The 14,663-nt window shown below is 43.6% G+C and overlaps 1 protein-coding gene across 2 annotated transcripts in view; it reads left to right on the top strand.

Moving 5' to 3' along the window:
- The window catches only part of Plxna2 (plexin A2), a 205,636-nt gene that overhangs the window by 165,721 nt on the left and 25,252 nt on the right, over positions 1–14,663 (top strand). For both annotated transcript variants that reach the window (XM_055609140.1, XM_055609139.1), the window contains 2 exons: positions 7,225–7,376; positions 13,229–13,346. In XM_055609140.1, the coding sequence (XP_055465115.1) occupies positions 7,225–7,376; positions 13,229–13,346 (270 nt within the window). The remainder of the gene's footprint in view (positions 1–7,224; positions 7,377–13,228; positions 13,347–14,663) is intronic.

Genomic DNA, 14,663 nt, shown 5'->3' with positions numbered 1-14,663 from the left:
ATAGATAGATAGATAGATAGATAGATAGATAGATAGATAGATAGATAGATAGATAGATGTCGCCCATTAGTCATTTACTGTGAGCCCATGAGCTATGCCCAAGACATGCCAATGTCCTACACTCTGCTGTTTCCATTATCCTGGCTTAACATGTTTTAACCAACAGGCAACATGGCAAGGGCTTAGATAAGCCACTTCATATTTGAGAATCTAGATAGAGTTTACTGCCCTAGACTGAGCCTTAAAGTGTTTCCCTTAGATTCTGCAAACCATGGGCTACCTTTTCCCTCAACAATTAGATAATAATCATCTTAAGACAAAGTGATAGGATAACTTAAAGCCCCATTAAAATGCAAATATAGAGTAAATATGGTGGCACCTGCCTGTGACACTAGTATGCAGGAGGTTGAGGCAGGAGGATCTCCAACAAGTCCAAGGCCAGCCTGAGTTATATCATGAGAGCCTGACCAAAAGAACACAGAGAGAGAGAGAGAGAGACAGACAGACAGACAGACACAGATTCTTTAGGAAGGAGAGAACCTTGTAACAAAAGGTCTCTAAAATAGAGAAGAAGAAGAAGAAGAAAAAAAAACTCAAGGGGAAAACAACACAAAGCAGAAGAAAGATGCTCAAGGTTTACCTTCTGCTAAACCCTGCCTACAGCCAGCCTCATTAAGGGTGTGTGTGACAAGCAGAGAGTTGATGTAATCATAGGCCCTCCTGACTGCACATTGACTACTCAGGCACTCACTTAATTCCCACCCTGGTATGGATCACTCTGCCTCAGAGGACGACAGAAACACCAGGATCCAGAGCAAAGAGTCCTCAGTGAGCAAAAGTTTCCAGACTGCCTTCAGAGGTAGAGACAACACTATAGAAGCAAAGGCCAAGAGGTATAATTTCTGTGGAATGTCTCTGAAAGATATTTTATGAGGAGAAATCTGCTCAGCTCTCAATTCAATAAATAATCAAATGAGAAATGATATTAAATTAAAACAAGAGGGGATATTGGGTGGATTTCTGAGTGGTTGCAGTAGGAACACACTAGCACACTCCCAGGCAACACATAGGCACCCTTATTTGCAATCATACTTAAAGAACACAGTTTGTTTTAGAGTCTGGTACAGCCTAGTATTTCCTAGTAACAGAGAACTGGGAATATTCGCTGACGGTTGTTTTGGGCCATGCAATATGCTAAATATTAGACTGCTAAAAAAAAAAAAAAAAAAGCACAGACATCTCTTTCCTGGGATAGAATGTTTCATTTGGGACCATAGTCTTTGGTCCTCAAGGCCAGAAAGGAACTAGGGTAAGGGGCTGCTGAGTCTGCCTAAGGAAACCAAGGAAAAGCTAACAGGAGGCATTTTAGCTGAGCAGGATTGTCAGTGGGTAGCACATCAAATATGAGCATCACAGCCTATGGCTGTGAGCTGTTCATGTAGCATGCATTTGTCATCATTCATTTGCAGAATTTTGGAAGTCCTGGGTTTAAAGAATGGGCAGAGAAGGAAAATCTAGGTGGGTGAATATAGAACATAAAGGAGAGCTCTTCAGACTTTTTCATGAGTACTCAGCTATATCAGCAATATCTTCCTATCCTCTATAGTTATCACTCTTGAGGTTCACAGGGCACAATTTAGATAGATTTCTTATCTACAGAACAGTGTATTATAAAGAGCATGGTGCTAAAATTAGTCAACACCTAAATATCTATTCAGTTTATTTCCTTTCCTTTCTACCTGGACCCTCTACACACAACACAACACACCTACACACTTACCTCAAACAAACTGTGTGACACTAGTAGCTCATTTAGAATTATTTTTCTGAAAGAATTCATTTAGTTCATTGTGTGGAGCTGTACCTGCCTCAAATAGCTAATAACCAGGGAAGGAAGTGGTGACAAGAAAGGAAGGAGAGAAGAATGAGGACCATGTTGGATAGTACCTTCCAGTTTGTTGTCAGTTAAAGGATGTTGTCCAGCTCAGAGTATGTGTTCATACAAGATTTAGAAGGCCCTGGACTAGCACCACCTACTTTCTGGCCAAGCTTGACCTGCAGGAAACTTCCCAGGTATTCTTCAGCCAACCATACGTGTTCTTTCCACCTGGTTACTCAACATCTGCTATGGACTTCTTGATCCTTCAGTTCTCCTTCCAGATCAGTAGGAAAATCCATGCCATCTCTTAGCTCCCCAATGGTCCCTATGTATGTTGTTCTTCTCCTCTGCAAGTCCTTTGTGTAGAGCAGCACAGAGCAGGAAATTATCAATTGTCATAACCTGCTCTGAACTAACATGCTAGAGCTTTCTAAATGTTAGCTAACTTAATCTTGGCATCCTCCAAGATTAAGTGTGATTATCAGTTTTTAGATGAGTATGTTCAAGGTCACATAGCTCAAGAGTATGCAGCTGCTTCCCAAAATGTAGGTCTGCCAGACCTGAGTCTGCTGCTCTCTTCTTGCTGAAGATACTGCCTGAGTACTGGGATGTCTCACTTCTTTACCCCAGAGCAGTCATTAGCACACAGGCCATCTGACACTGGAAGCCAGTATTGGCAAATAAGCCCAATAGCCATGTCTGAGTTTATTCTGTGCCAGTATGTTCAGTGTTATTTTACTGCCCTCTTACCTCCTACTGTCCTCTGAGGCTCCACTGCTCCTCTTAGATCAGGAAGACCTTTCCTGGGCTTTTGCAGCACTGGACACTTAGGCAGTTTGCCTCAATAGTCCCACACATAAAGGCCAGATGTAGCTACCGATAACCTTGAGGCTTTATGAAGTGATGTCATGGGCATCCTGCGATTTCATGTTACTTCTAAGAAAAACTCTATGGACAGAGTCTCACTGGGGAGGATTCTGGGGACTCACCAGCTGACTGGTTTGAAATGTTGTCTTGAAGGGGTATTATTCTTTTTTTCTCTGAAGACCAAATCTTTCCAACAACCTCCTTCCTGCAGCATGTACAGTTGGTTCTGGGGAAAAATGAGAATGTGCATGCCAGGTTCTTGTGACTCAGGCCACCATGCTCTTCTCAGACATATGGAAAGATTCTGGTAGATGGGCTTTATAGAATGCTTTCTTCTGTTGCTTTAAGCACAATGCCAACCTGACTCTCTCTCTGAATTTTGAACTTAGGAAAAGCAAATGTGTTAAAAAGGAGAAAAAGGAAAGAGAGAAGGAGAGAGGGAGGGAGGGAGGGAGAGAGAGAGAGAGAGAGAGAGCAAGAGAGGAGAGAGTTTATGCAAGAACCTATTGAGGACATAAGAGGATGTCAGATACCCTGAGCTACAGTTAAGTTATGCCACCCAGTGTGGGTAATAGGAATAAAACTTTGAACCTCTGCAACAGCAATAAAAGTACTAATCAGATGAACCATCTCTCCAGCCCCGACACAGAAATGTTTAAAGTGCATCTAGTGTAAGAACCACTAATCTCTGGTAGGACACAGAGGCCATATTGTAGAATGGAAGATACACCTGAAGAAATGCCCTCATTTGTTCATGCCCTAGACCAGAATCTAGAGAGACTTTACCTCAGTAATTATCACAACCACTGAACCAAGTGGCTTAGAACTTTTGGCAGCTGTGAGGTTTATATGGATGAACATGGAGACCCTTTTGGTTAGAGTGAGTGAGGTGATAAAGCCTGCTTAACATCTATTCCCACATGAGAATGAGAACTGAAAGGACCTTGACCTTATTCATTATACAAGACAGGTGAAGAAAAAGTAACTGTTGAAGATGTTTATGAAATTTCTGACCAGGAGCATAGTGACCCATTTACCTTGAAGGAAAATCTGGAATGATAATTGGGTTTGATTAGAAGAAAGAAAACTTAAGAGTTCATTTTTGATAAGATGAAACTTGAGGCACCTGATGGACATGTAGATGGAAATGGAGATGTCCTGTAGCAATTGGATATATGGCTATGGAGCTCAAGAAAGAAGTGTGAGCAGACAACAAAGATTTGGAAGTCATCAGTATGGGAGGCTTTGGGAATCCTCCTGCAAATCAGATGATCACCAGCTCATTTATATTTTGAGAATTCAGACTTTTACAGATGAGTTTTGTTTTAATCAAAACTATAAGCTATGCATTTCTTTAAGCCCAAGAATGTGTGATGCTTAGTTGTTCTTTACTCTGAAGTATTAGGCCACCTATTCTAAGTAATAACAATATAAGATGTGGCCCATAGAAAAGACTCTTAAGACCCGGGTTCCCTAGCAGTTTCCAAGCCTGGGGATATGGTCTGATGATCTAGGAAGGTACCAGTTTGCACACCAGCAGCTGTTAGCTGGACCCACACATATTTTGACATACACCTTCATCCAAGATTATAACACTTGCTCATGATTTACCAAGAGTCTTCTTTATGCTGACTTACACTTCTGAGCAACTCTGTGCCAACAGACTGACCCCACAGCCCAGTGCCTGTAGCCTGGGACTAACTGACCCTCCATGTTGGAAGAAACTGCTGTTGTGACTGAATAGCAGGAGAGCCGTACTGTGAAACCTTCCAGAGGCACTGAGTATTCATGTGCTACCTGCAAGACAAGAATATTTTTAGGTTTTCCAGAAATATTTCATTTCACAGGTTTTTCTGAAAGGTTGTAATTAACTGCAGTGAACAAAAGAATTTAAAAAAAAAATAAAAGTGGGAGGAAAGGAACCAACCAGCACAGTTCTGTCCAACCTGTTGAGTAGGTGGATTCTTACCATGCAGGTGCTGAGGTTGAGGTGCAGGTGGGTGGAACACTGGGAATCCCAGTTCAAAAGGATCCAACCTAACCAGAAGCATGTTCTCTCCTAATGATGCACTACTACAAAGATAAAAGCAGCTTTTTTCCCCACCTCACATGACAAGGGTCCATCTTCCAAGGCAGGATCCCTGGCCTCTGAAAAACTAGGCCAGGATCAAGCAGAACACCCAGAGCACACTATTCTTGGGTGTTTTAAAATTCCCAAGGACAGAAGAGCCACAGAAGCTTCCTATTCCTGATAGCTTTTTCTCTTCCACATTCTTTCTTCTCTCATCTCCTCCAACACATGGATATGCCTGTGGGTCTCCTTGGCAGTATCTCCCTTGATTTATATATTTAGTTTTATTTATAAGATGGGATATTTCACTCCAAAAAAAAAAAAAAAAAAGGAATCAGAGTTACAGATAAAGTGACCTAGGTAAAATGAGTCCTCAGAATAGTGTTCTCAGGGTCTTAAAGGCAAGATTGGTGACTCAGGAAGCAGCACTATTGAAGGTCTCCTGAAATGGAAGGGAAGTCAGCAGGCCAAGTGAATCCTGGCTTGGCAACTACAACACTGAGACAAAATCTGATCAGCATGCCACCAGTAATGAGGGAGGAAGATCTATCTCCATCCACACTCCATCTTTTCCTTGCTGGCTACACTACACTTGCGGGTTCCACATCTGACAGGGTGACAGAACTCAGGGTATCTCTCCATCACCAGAGGAGAAGTGCCCCTTTCCACCTGGACTCACTCTTGATTGCTATGCCATCCTCAACAGGGCTCAATTGTGTTGGATGGTCTTATGTCAACTTGACATAAGCTAAAGTCATCAAAGAGGGAACCTCAATTGAAAAAATACTCCCGTGACATTGGACTTGTAGGCAGGCTGGTAGGGCATTTTCTTAATTAGTGATTGATGGGTGAGGGTCCAGCTCACTGTGTATGGTGCCACTCCTCAGCAGGTGGTCCTGGGTTCTGTAAGAAAGCAGGCTAAGAAAGCCATGTGGATAAGTCAGTAAACAACTCTCCATGGCCTCTGCATCAGCTCCTGGCACCCATGTTCCTGCCCTGTTAGAGTTCCTACCCTCACTTCTTTTGGTGATGAACTGTTATATGGAACTGTGAGCAAAATAAACCATTTCCTCCCCAGCTTGCTTGGGTCATGGTGTTTCATCACAGCAATAAAACCCCTAAGACAACTGACATATACAGGCTTAAGGGGGATCCTGTTCAGTGTCCAAGAACACAAAGTCAGTATCTCTGGCTCAGGGGCATCACCCTGGGATCTTTACAGATTCTTGGTCTCAAACAAGCCATGCCTTTCTTAAAATGCAGTGATAAGCTGCCTGAGGTTTTGGATCCATTCCTAACATCTCTAGCTCTCATTAGTCTCACTATAAAATGAGAATACTAGAATAAGGTAACCTGAGACACTCTCACCTGTACCCCTAGTTGGCAATTATGAATCCCTCTGTTCTCTAGAACTGAATTCACTCAGGGTCACAATTAAATAATTACTTGCTACATGGACTTATTCATGGGATTTGCTGTATTTCTGATAAGCTTATACTTTGCCATCCTGATTCTGTCACTCGTTTCCTTTTGGGTTAAAGCAAAATGAGACAGTCAGCATTTGGCAACTGAATTTAAGAATGAACAAATAAATGATGATCCTTGTTATCAGGAAGCCAGAAAAGGTTTGTAAAATCTAAAGTCACTTCTTGGTGCTAACATGTGTTGTGAGATTTTTTTTTTCAGTACAATAATAAGCAGTGTAGGCCTATGGTGTTTCCCTTCAGCTACATCTAATCCCTACTTTCTCCAAGTCCCGGATGCTTTCCCTGTATCTTTCTGACCATTGCAGACTCTAAACTAGAATTATTATTGAGTCTTGGTTATCTCTTTCTTTCTTTTGACTCTAAGTTCCTTGAGGGAAAATATGTAGTGTATTCACCTTTGTATCCTACAGGGTCCAGGACAGAAGTAGCACTAATAACAGTGTCATAGGTGGAAAGCCTACTAGTGCACACAGAGCTTCAAGAACTAACTCTGGTGTGTCTATGCTCACTCAAGCTTAGTAGACATGATAATACTTTCTTTGAAGAAAAAGAACTGAAGTTCATAGAGATTATGTAACTTAGTACAGTCAGGCAGCTCGTGAATTTGAGATGCACATAAATCAGTGATGTTCTTAAGAGTTCAGAATTCTTTCTCATCAGTTTTTTTTTTTTTAATGGTTGGATGAATGGGTGCATGGGTGGGTGGATGGGTAGGTGGCTGGATGGGTGGATGGATGGATGGGTGATTGATTGAAGGAAGTAGTATAAAATAAAAGATGATATAGTATTCTTCAAAAGATGAAAAGAAGAGAAGACACTCATATTCTAGGAGTTTCATCATAGTTCCTAAGCACCCTGCTTTTGAGGATAGAAAGGACCCTCGTTCTATTCTTGTGGATAACCCTATCTCCCTCCTACAGATTTTGACAGTATCAGGACCACCTGAAGGAGGGACTCGTGTGACCATCCATGGCGTGAACCTGGGCTTGGACTTCTCTGAGATCGCTCACCACGTGCAGGTGGCCGGAGTACCCTGCACACCCCTCCCAGGGGAATACATCATCGCTGAGCAGTGAGTCCTTCCTGCTGGCCTTTGTCCCTGTGAGCTTCAGAATGGAGAGTTTCTGTACTTCCTACTCTGGGGCTTTCCCAGGCATCTTTCCTTCTGTGGAAAAATGCCCCCAAGATGCCTTCCCAGGGTGTTTCTGCTTCAGGGGCCTTGTTCCAGTTGCTTTCCTGTTCTAGTTTCCTTAAGCACCAGGGCTCCAGGTGACCATGCTGCCCCTCACTTTCCCTCCCTTCTGACATGAATGTTGAAAGCTCATCTAGGACCTCTTGGCTCCTCCTACTGGCCCCCATTGAAATGCATTGTAGAGAGTAGGCTGTGGGCAACAATTTGTTTGGTGCATGGAGCTCTGACAGCAGCTTAATCTGAGCAGGGCCTCCTCTGGAGCAGATTCATTTATTTCAGTAAGGGAAATGTCAGCTGGAAATTAGAAAATAGGCATGTAGTGGTGGGCAGGCAGGCGAGCTCAGGAGTGACATATGTTCCGAAGTGGGGTGTTCCCTTGGCAGTGGAAACTATAGTCCGTGAGTTGGTGGGCAGGAAGTGGGCCAGAATCTGGGGATAAAAGTAAAGAAGGAACAAGGGTAGGGAGCCACCAGAGCATTCTTCATGGCTTTGTCATGTGACATTGAGTCAAGGGCTCCTTCATCCACTGAGGATGCAACTCTGTGTGTGTCAGGAGCTGATAAGAGCTTGACTTTAACTCAGGCTTTTCTCTTTCACCCTGTTTCTCTGCAGCCTCGGGCTCCTCTGAGAGCAGTCCTCAATAGCAGTCATAAAAATGACATCACTTTATTTTCCATCAGCAATTTTTAGCATATAGAACACTTTCCCATTCTCTCTCTCTCTCTCTTTCTCTTTCTCTCTCTCTCTCATTATCCTGACCTCTGGCAAGTAAATTATTGTAAAAATCTGGCAAGGGGAAAAGTTGGGGGGATGATTGTCTCCTGTTACTTGGGAAGTAAACATCGGGGAAGGATCCCACCCAAAATCTCCTAATTCCTAGTTTAGGCCTATTTCACTGAAACAGCAGCCACCGGCAACAACTCCTCCTGGGCAAGAGAGGCCTGGATAGGCTATGAGTCATCCATCACCAACGGCTCTCAAGACCTCAAAGGGTCTTGATTCTAGCATAGCTCACAGAACTGTCAGTGGAAGAAAGGGTAAATTCCAAGACTCTTGGGACTGTGTAAGTGCCACTGGGCACAGGAAGGAGGAAATAAAACTGGCCTGATCCCTCCAATTCTCCAGGTCCTATTCTTCATTGACAACCTTATCCCTCTAAGTAATGAGCTTTGAGGGAGTGGTGGTTGGTCCTACAAAAAGGGAGTCTGGAAGGCATAAGTATTTCTAGGGAACTACACTAGGAGGTAAACACTGGAGTCGGAACCACTTGCAGGAAGCCTCGTGGTCACATGGCCTAGACCGCACGCCCTGAAAAGCCGCACCAGCCAGGCACTTGGACACACAGACCACATGCTCACCTGCTATGCTCCAACTTGGGGGCTTAGCAGACTCAGACTTTAGAGTGAGCAGTGTGACCTGATGGGCAGCTGCAGTTAAAACTTGCCCAAGGTTTGAAATAAACTGTTTTGACCCTGGCTTGTCTGCTAGCCAGCCCCAAGACTTCCATAAGCCATTTGATCTATGACCTTCCTCTACTTGACTGCAAGAAACTGTAGTTCTGTTTATGAGGTCGAGTATATTTCTTTGCCAAAGAATGTGGGGAAGAAAGTGCCCAGATGAACTGGAAGTGTGTTTAGGAAAGTACCCTGGGGAGGCAGTCATTCCAAACCTATTGTGGTCAATGGTATCTCTTAAAAGCTGCCCCTTTCTGTGCTTCAGACAGGACAGGCAGGAGGCAGTGAATGACACCCTATGCCTGACTGGTTGCCACCTGGTTTCCAGCTGTGCCAGGCTCATTACCACTCTTAGGGTTTCAGAGTTTGTGAACATCATTAAGCCTCCATCCTGGGCAGTGAGCAGCAGCTGCAATTGTTACAAATGTCTGCAAGAGATGAATTTGGCTAACTGGGCTCAATGCAGAACCCTGGGCACAAGCAGAAGTACAGTACTGATTCACCATATGCTTGTGTCTGCTATCTATCATTCCACAATTAGGTTAATATTGGCTTAAAGGTCCTGATTATTCCTGCAATCAACATCCCACATGACTGTGGAGGGCAAGATGATTCAGCCACAGAACATTTTCTGGGCGGTGAAATGCAGGTCCAGACTTCAACTCTGCATCTCCAGAGACAAGGGTTTGCTCTCATCTGACCTTTCTCTCATCTGTTCTATTTGTGAACTCAAAACACAGCTGGATGAGTGCTGGACCTCTGTGCTTCCCATACAGGAAGTGATCCAGCACTTATGCATGTCTGAGGGAGATGGTATGATATGAGGATAATGAGAAAACTGAGCTGGTGCCAGGAGCCTGGGGGCAAGCTAGAGTTCAGTTACTGATGAACTGAATAGCACTGGGCGAGTCACTTTGCTCCCTTATTCTCAAATGGCCCATTTGTAAACTAAGAACAGCTGATGTGTGCAATCCCCCAGGTGGTCCTCAGGAGGCTAAAGCAATATGACCTGAAGAATCTGTAACAACTCCCCTCCCCAACCACCTAGAAAGCTCATTTGATAGCACTAATGTGATCCCAGAATCCCTCTGTTAATTAAGAGTCAAATCGTCAAATAGAAACTGGACAGTTGTTTGTCCCAACTCATTTTATAAGGGGAAATTTTACCATCTCTAGTCATTGCCTTCTAGTAATACAATAGGGAGCCTTGGAGCCACCAGGAACACAGAGGACATGGAAATTGGGAAGACTCCCAGAAATTAAACCAGAGAATACAAATGAGGCTTAGGGGAGGAAATGATATATGCCGTTATGCCTGTGGTGGTCCACAACCAAGAAGAAGAGACATCAAGTCACTACTAAGTCTCAAAGCCCTAGGAAGCAAGGGAGGTTGTTCCCTGAAGTTGCCAAAATCCGTCACTACCATGATGTCTGTGCTGTCCCTCCCTTAAAGTCCAGAGCTTTTTATTAAATCCATCATCTGAGACAAGTGTGAGGACACATGCCTATAGGTCCTGCTACTTAGGAGGCTGAAGCAGGAATGCTGCTTAAACACAGGAATTTGAGACCAGCCTGGAAAATGTAGTGAGACTTTGTTCAAAATACATATACACATACATACATGCATACATACATACATACATACATATGTACTTACATACTCTGGTGTCCCCAAATTAGAGTGATCAAAGGCACAAACTTGGGGTTGGGGTTCACCCATCTTTCAATCAGGGTTCCTTCACTTGCTGTAATGTGGCCCTAAATAAGTCATGTAGCATCCCTGAATATTGGTTGTCTATAAGTCATAAATAATAAGACCCTTCCTGAAGCAGAGGATTAATGTGACATAGGGTACCATGTTGTGGGCTACCTTTGCCATCAGCAGCTATCACTCTTGTCATTAGGTCATAGAGTCTACTGTGGCAAAATCCTTATTCTTCTATATAGCTCTTTCTACTTCTGCAGCACCCTTTCTTCTGTAACTCATCACTCTGAGCTAAGACAGGTAACCTGTGAACACTCAAGTCCTCTCCATCCTGCCTTACAGGACTCATGAGTGAAGGGAGAAAAGAGGGAGACAGTTCTGTTTCACCTACAACTCTGCTTGATTTTCTGAAAACTGCAGTCTAACTTCTTGGACATTTCCATGCAGACCCTTGTTCATAGTCTACTCCTGAACCTGCATAGTCTACCCTCTCCCTACTTATACCCCAGGGGGACAGAGCTCAGCTGCTGAATGAGGACACCATGCCTCGGGCCCGTTCAAGCACGGCACTCAGAGACAGTTTACGGGTATTTAACTCAGACACTTGGGTTGGCCCTATGTCCTTCTATCACTCTTCTCCCAGGTGCTCTATACATAAAGCGTAGCTTTTGGAATATGAACCCTAAGCAAGAAAACATTTAGAACCTAGAAAGACAATGTGCCCAGCCAATTTCTAAACCCTTCATGGACAGTTGAGCAGGCTAGAGACCTTCACCTTTCTGAAACAGGCCTAAGAATAAGAGTTCAGTCTTGCCTATAACATTCACATGTCCCCCAATTTCCTTTTACCACAACTTCATGCCAACCATAATTACTTCCTCCCTTTCCTGTGGAGGATTTCTCCCACAGCATATACACTGGCCACGAATGAGGAAAGAGCCAGGCTTGATTAGAAAAAAATGGAAAGGCTTATCTGCTTCCCAGTCCCCACACTCACTGCTGACAAGAATTAGCTGAATCTCTAGAGTTCTTTTAGGGGTCAAAGGGTGGGCTGTAAAAAATCAGAGACTCAAAAACCAAAGCAGGGTCCAGCACCAGAAATAGTATTTGATTTGTTACTCCAAGCAAGTAGCACCATGAAAATAACCAAACACCATAGGCTAAGCTTCTCAGATGCTACACAAGTGAGATTTAAGGAGAGGACTACATGTGAGACATTAATTGATTGTTACTATCATGCTTATGTGGGTTCATAATGAATTTATTCATAGATAAAGAGAGAACCTTCTTCCGTGAAGTGCTTTCTTATTGTATCTTATATGCTAAATGTAAAAAGACAGTTATTGTATGTTAAGTAGAAATTTACTAGGAATCAACGTACTTATTTAGGATTAAGTGTTATGAAGGAGATGGAGACTAGTGGCATGCCTTGTGTGTGTGTGAGAGAGACAGAGATACTTGTTTAATGCTAGTTTTAGTACATGAAATGAAATCTCTGTTAAGCTACCTTCTTTCCTAGAGAAATGATTCAGATAAGCATCAGTCTTTTTAACACAGATCTTCCCACTGTGCCAGGATAATACAGGAGGTGGGGGAGGGTTGCTTTTCTGATCCTCCCTACTAAGTGGGCTTAGCATGGACACTGTTCTTGTGATCTGAAATGATGTCAGGAGGCAAGAAGAAACTTTCCTTCCTTATTCCCTGGCCCTCTATTTGATGAAACTGTAGGACCCTCTCTTACTTATCCTAGGCCTGGTGATTCCAGGTAAGGAACCTCCCCCCCCCCAAAAAAAAAGTATAATTTCCTCAATCCCTACCCATCCCCTACAACCCACTCTTTCTGGAAGACACTGTGACTTAAGGAACCAGTGTTTAAATGTTCTTCTGTAACTTATCTCAGGAGCCAGGAAAATCATCAGGGGGTATTGATCTGGCATGCTGAGAGAGTACAGAGCATCTTCCTCTAGTGTTCCTGACAATATAAGGTGTGACTTCTAACCAAGGCCACGTCACTTGGTACCTAATGAACTCAGCCACCACCCACTTCCATGAATTTCTGCCACCGTACTGGAAGATGCTGTTTGAATGCTCACATTATCTCCCCAGAGTATCTATCCCCTTTTGAAAGCTCACTGCAGGAAACAAACTACAACTGAATCAGTGTGACAAATAATCACTCACCTGTGCTCTTAGGGAGAGCTGCTATGTTAGCTTGCTGCATAGCAGAACACACCAGGTAAGTATGGGCCCTCAATCTCTACTGGACAGTCCACTCAATCTAAGAAATGACCCATGGTGAGACACTGCACTAGGTGCTCACAGGAATAGTGGCTGAATTGAGCTACATGGCACATCAGAGGTACCCACAGCTTTTTATATATAACCACATCCACTGTGCAGATAAGACAAAGTTCAGGAAGCCAGCACTAAATCCATGGTCACATGGGCACTATACTGAGCAGCGGCCCACCACTACAGCAAGACAAAGATGGGTCACTCAGTGACTGCTGAGCAAATGTGCAGGGACTGTAGCTTTGTCAAGCCTCTCACTGGGAGGCCTGCTGTTTTCTCAGGATCGTCTGCGAGATGGGCCATGCCCTTATGGGCACTACATCTGGGCCTGTGCGCCTGTGCATTGGGGAATGCAAGCCAGAGTTCATGACCAAGTCCCACCAGCAATATACTTTTGTGGTAAGTACTGGGACCAAGGCTGGCCACATACCCAGCAAGGACACACATTTGTTCCAGACATCTCCTAGGAAATTCTTATCTGCTCCTCCCAGCCAAGCAGACCATGGTAACCAGTAAAAGGAATTTCTGACCTCCCTGTTTACAAGATTATCTTTCTGGGGTTGGATAGTCAGATGACTTAAAAAACAAACCTATACAAAAACCTCAGAGACTTTGGAGTCTCAGACCATAGGTCAGAGTTCTAAATAAGGCATAAATGTAAGCCTTACTTAGAAATGAGAAATTAGTTGCCTTCTATCCCTCCATGTGACACTGTGATCTAATTCTAGCCTAATGAGGACACACTAATTATGTACTTTATACTTATCCATATGCTTTGCTCTTTGTAAGATACTTTATGCTAAGGTTAGAAGAGTCACTGTACTATGGCAGAGATGTAACTCTATGCACAAGACCAGGAGAGGGAACATATGAGGTGACAGTTCTGTGTGTCTATATGGATATGTGTACATATATGCACACTCATAAAAAACATGTGATCATGCTTAGACAACAAGCAGTTTTGATACCAAAGCTTTGTGTGGTTGACACTAAATTCATGCCAAATCAATAAACTGCTTCTGGGGTCCTGAAGTCTACCCAGGCTCAGTTCCTCCTGAATCAGTCTATCCAGGCTCAATTCCTGAATCAATATACTGTATTAGGTGCCCTCAAGTTCCTTGTCTAAATCTTACCTACATCTCCACAATGAGTACTTCATTAAAAAGTGTTAACAGTATGACAGGAGTCTACTGAGTGCATCTGAAAGACTCTAACTAGCAATGTTTTCAAAGCAGATACAAAGACTCATGACCAAACCTTCGGCAGAGTACAGGGAATCATATGAAAGAAGGGGAGTTAGTATGATGGGGAAAGGGATAGGAGCTTCACAAGGACCAAATATATCTGGGCACAGGGTCTTTTCAGAGACTGACATTCAACCAAGGACCATGTATGGATATAACCTAGAACCTCTGCTCAGATGTAGCCTGTGGTAGCTCAGTAACCAATTGGTTTCCCATAGTGAGGGGAACAAGGACTATTTCTAACAGGAACTCAATGACTGGCTCATTGACCTCCCCTTTCCCCAAGGGAGGAGCAGTCCTGTTAGGCCACAGAGGAGGGCTTTGAAGCCAGTCCTGAAGATACCTGATAAAACAGGATCGGTTGAATGAGGAGGAGGTCCCCCCATCAGTGGACTTGGAAAGGGGCACTGTGGAGATGAGGGAGGGAGGGTGGGATTAAGAGGGAATGAGGGAGCGGGACACAGCTGGGATA

The sequence above is a fragment of the Psammomys obesus genome, unplaced genomic scaffold, assembly GCF_907164565.1.
Source record: "Psammomys obesus unplaced genomic scaffold, mPsaObe1.curated_primary_1811, whole genome shotgun sequence".
NCBI classification, from domain to species: Eukaryota; Metazoa; Chordata; class Mammalia; order Rodentia; family Muridae; genus Psammomys; species Psammomys obesus.
Note: the sequence above shows the minus strand (reverse complement) of the source record. Positions and strands in the feature narration are given on the sequence as shown.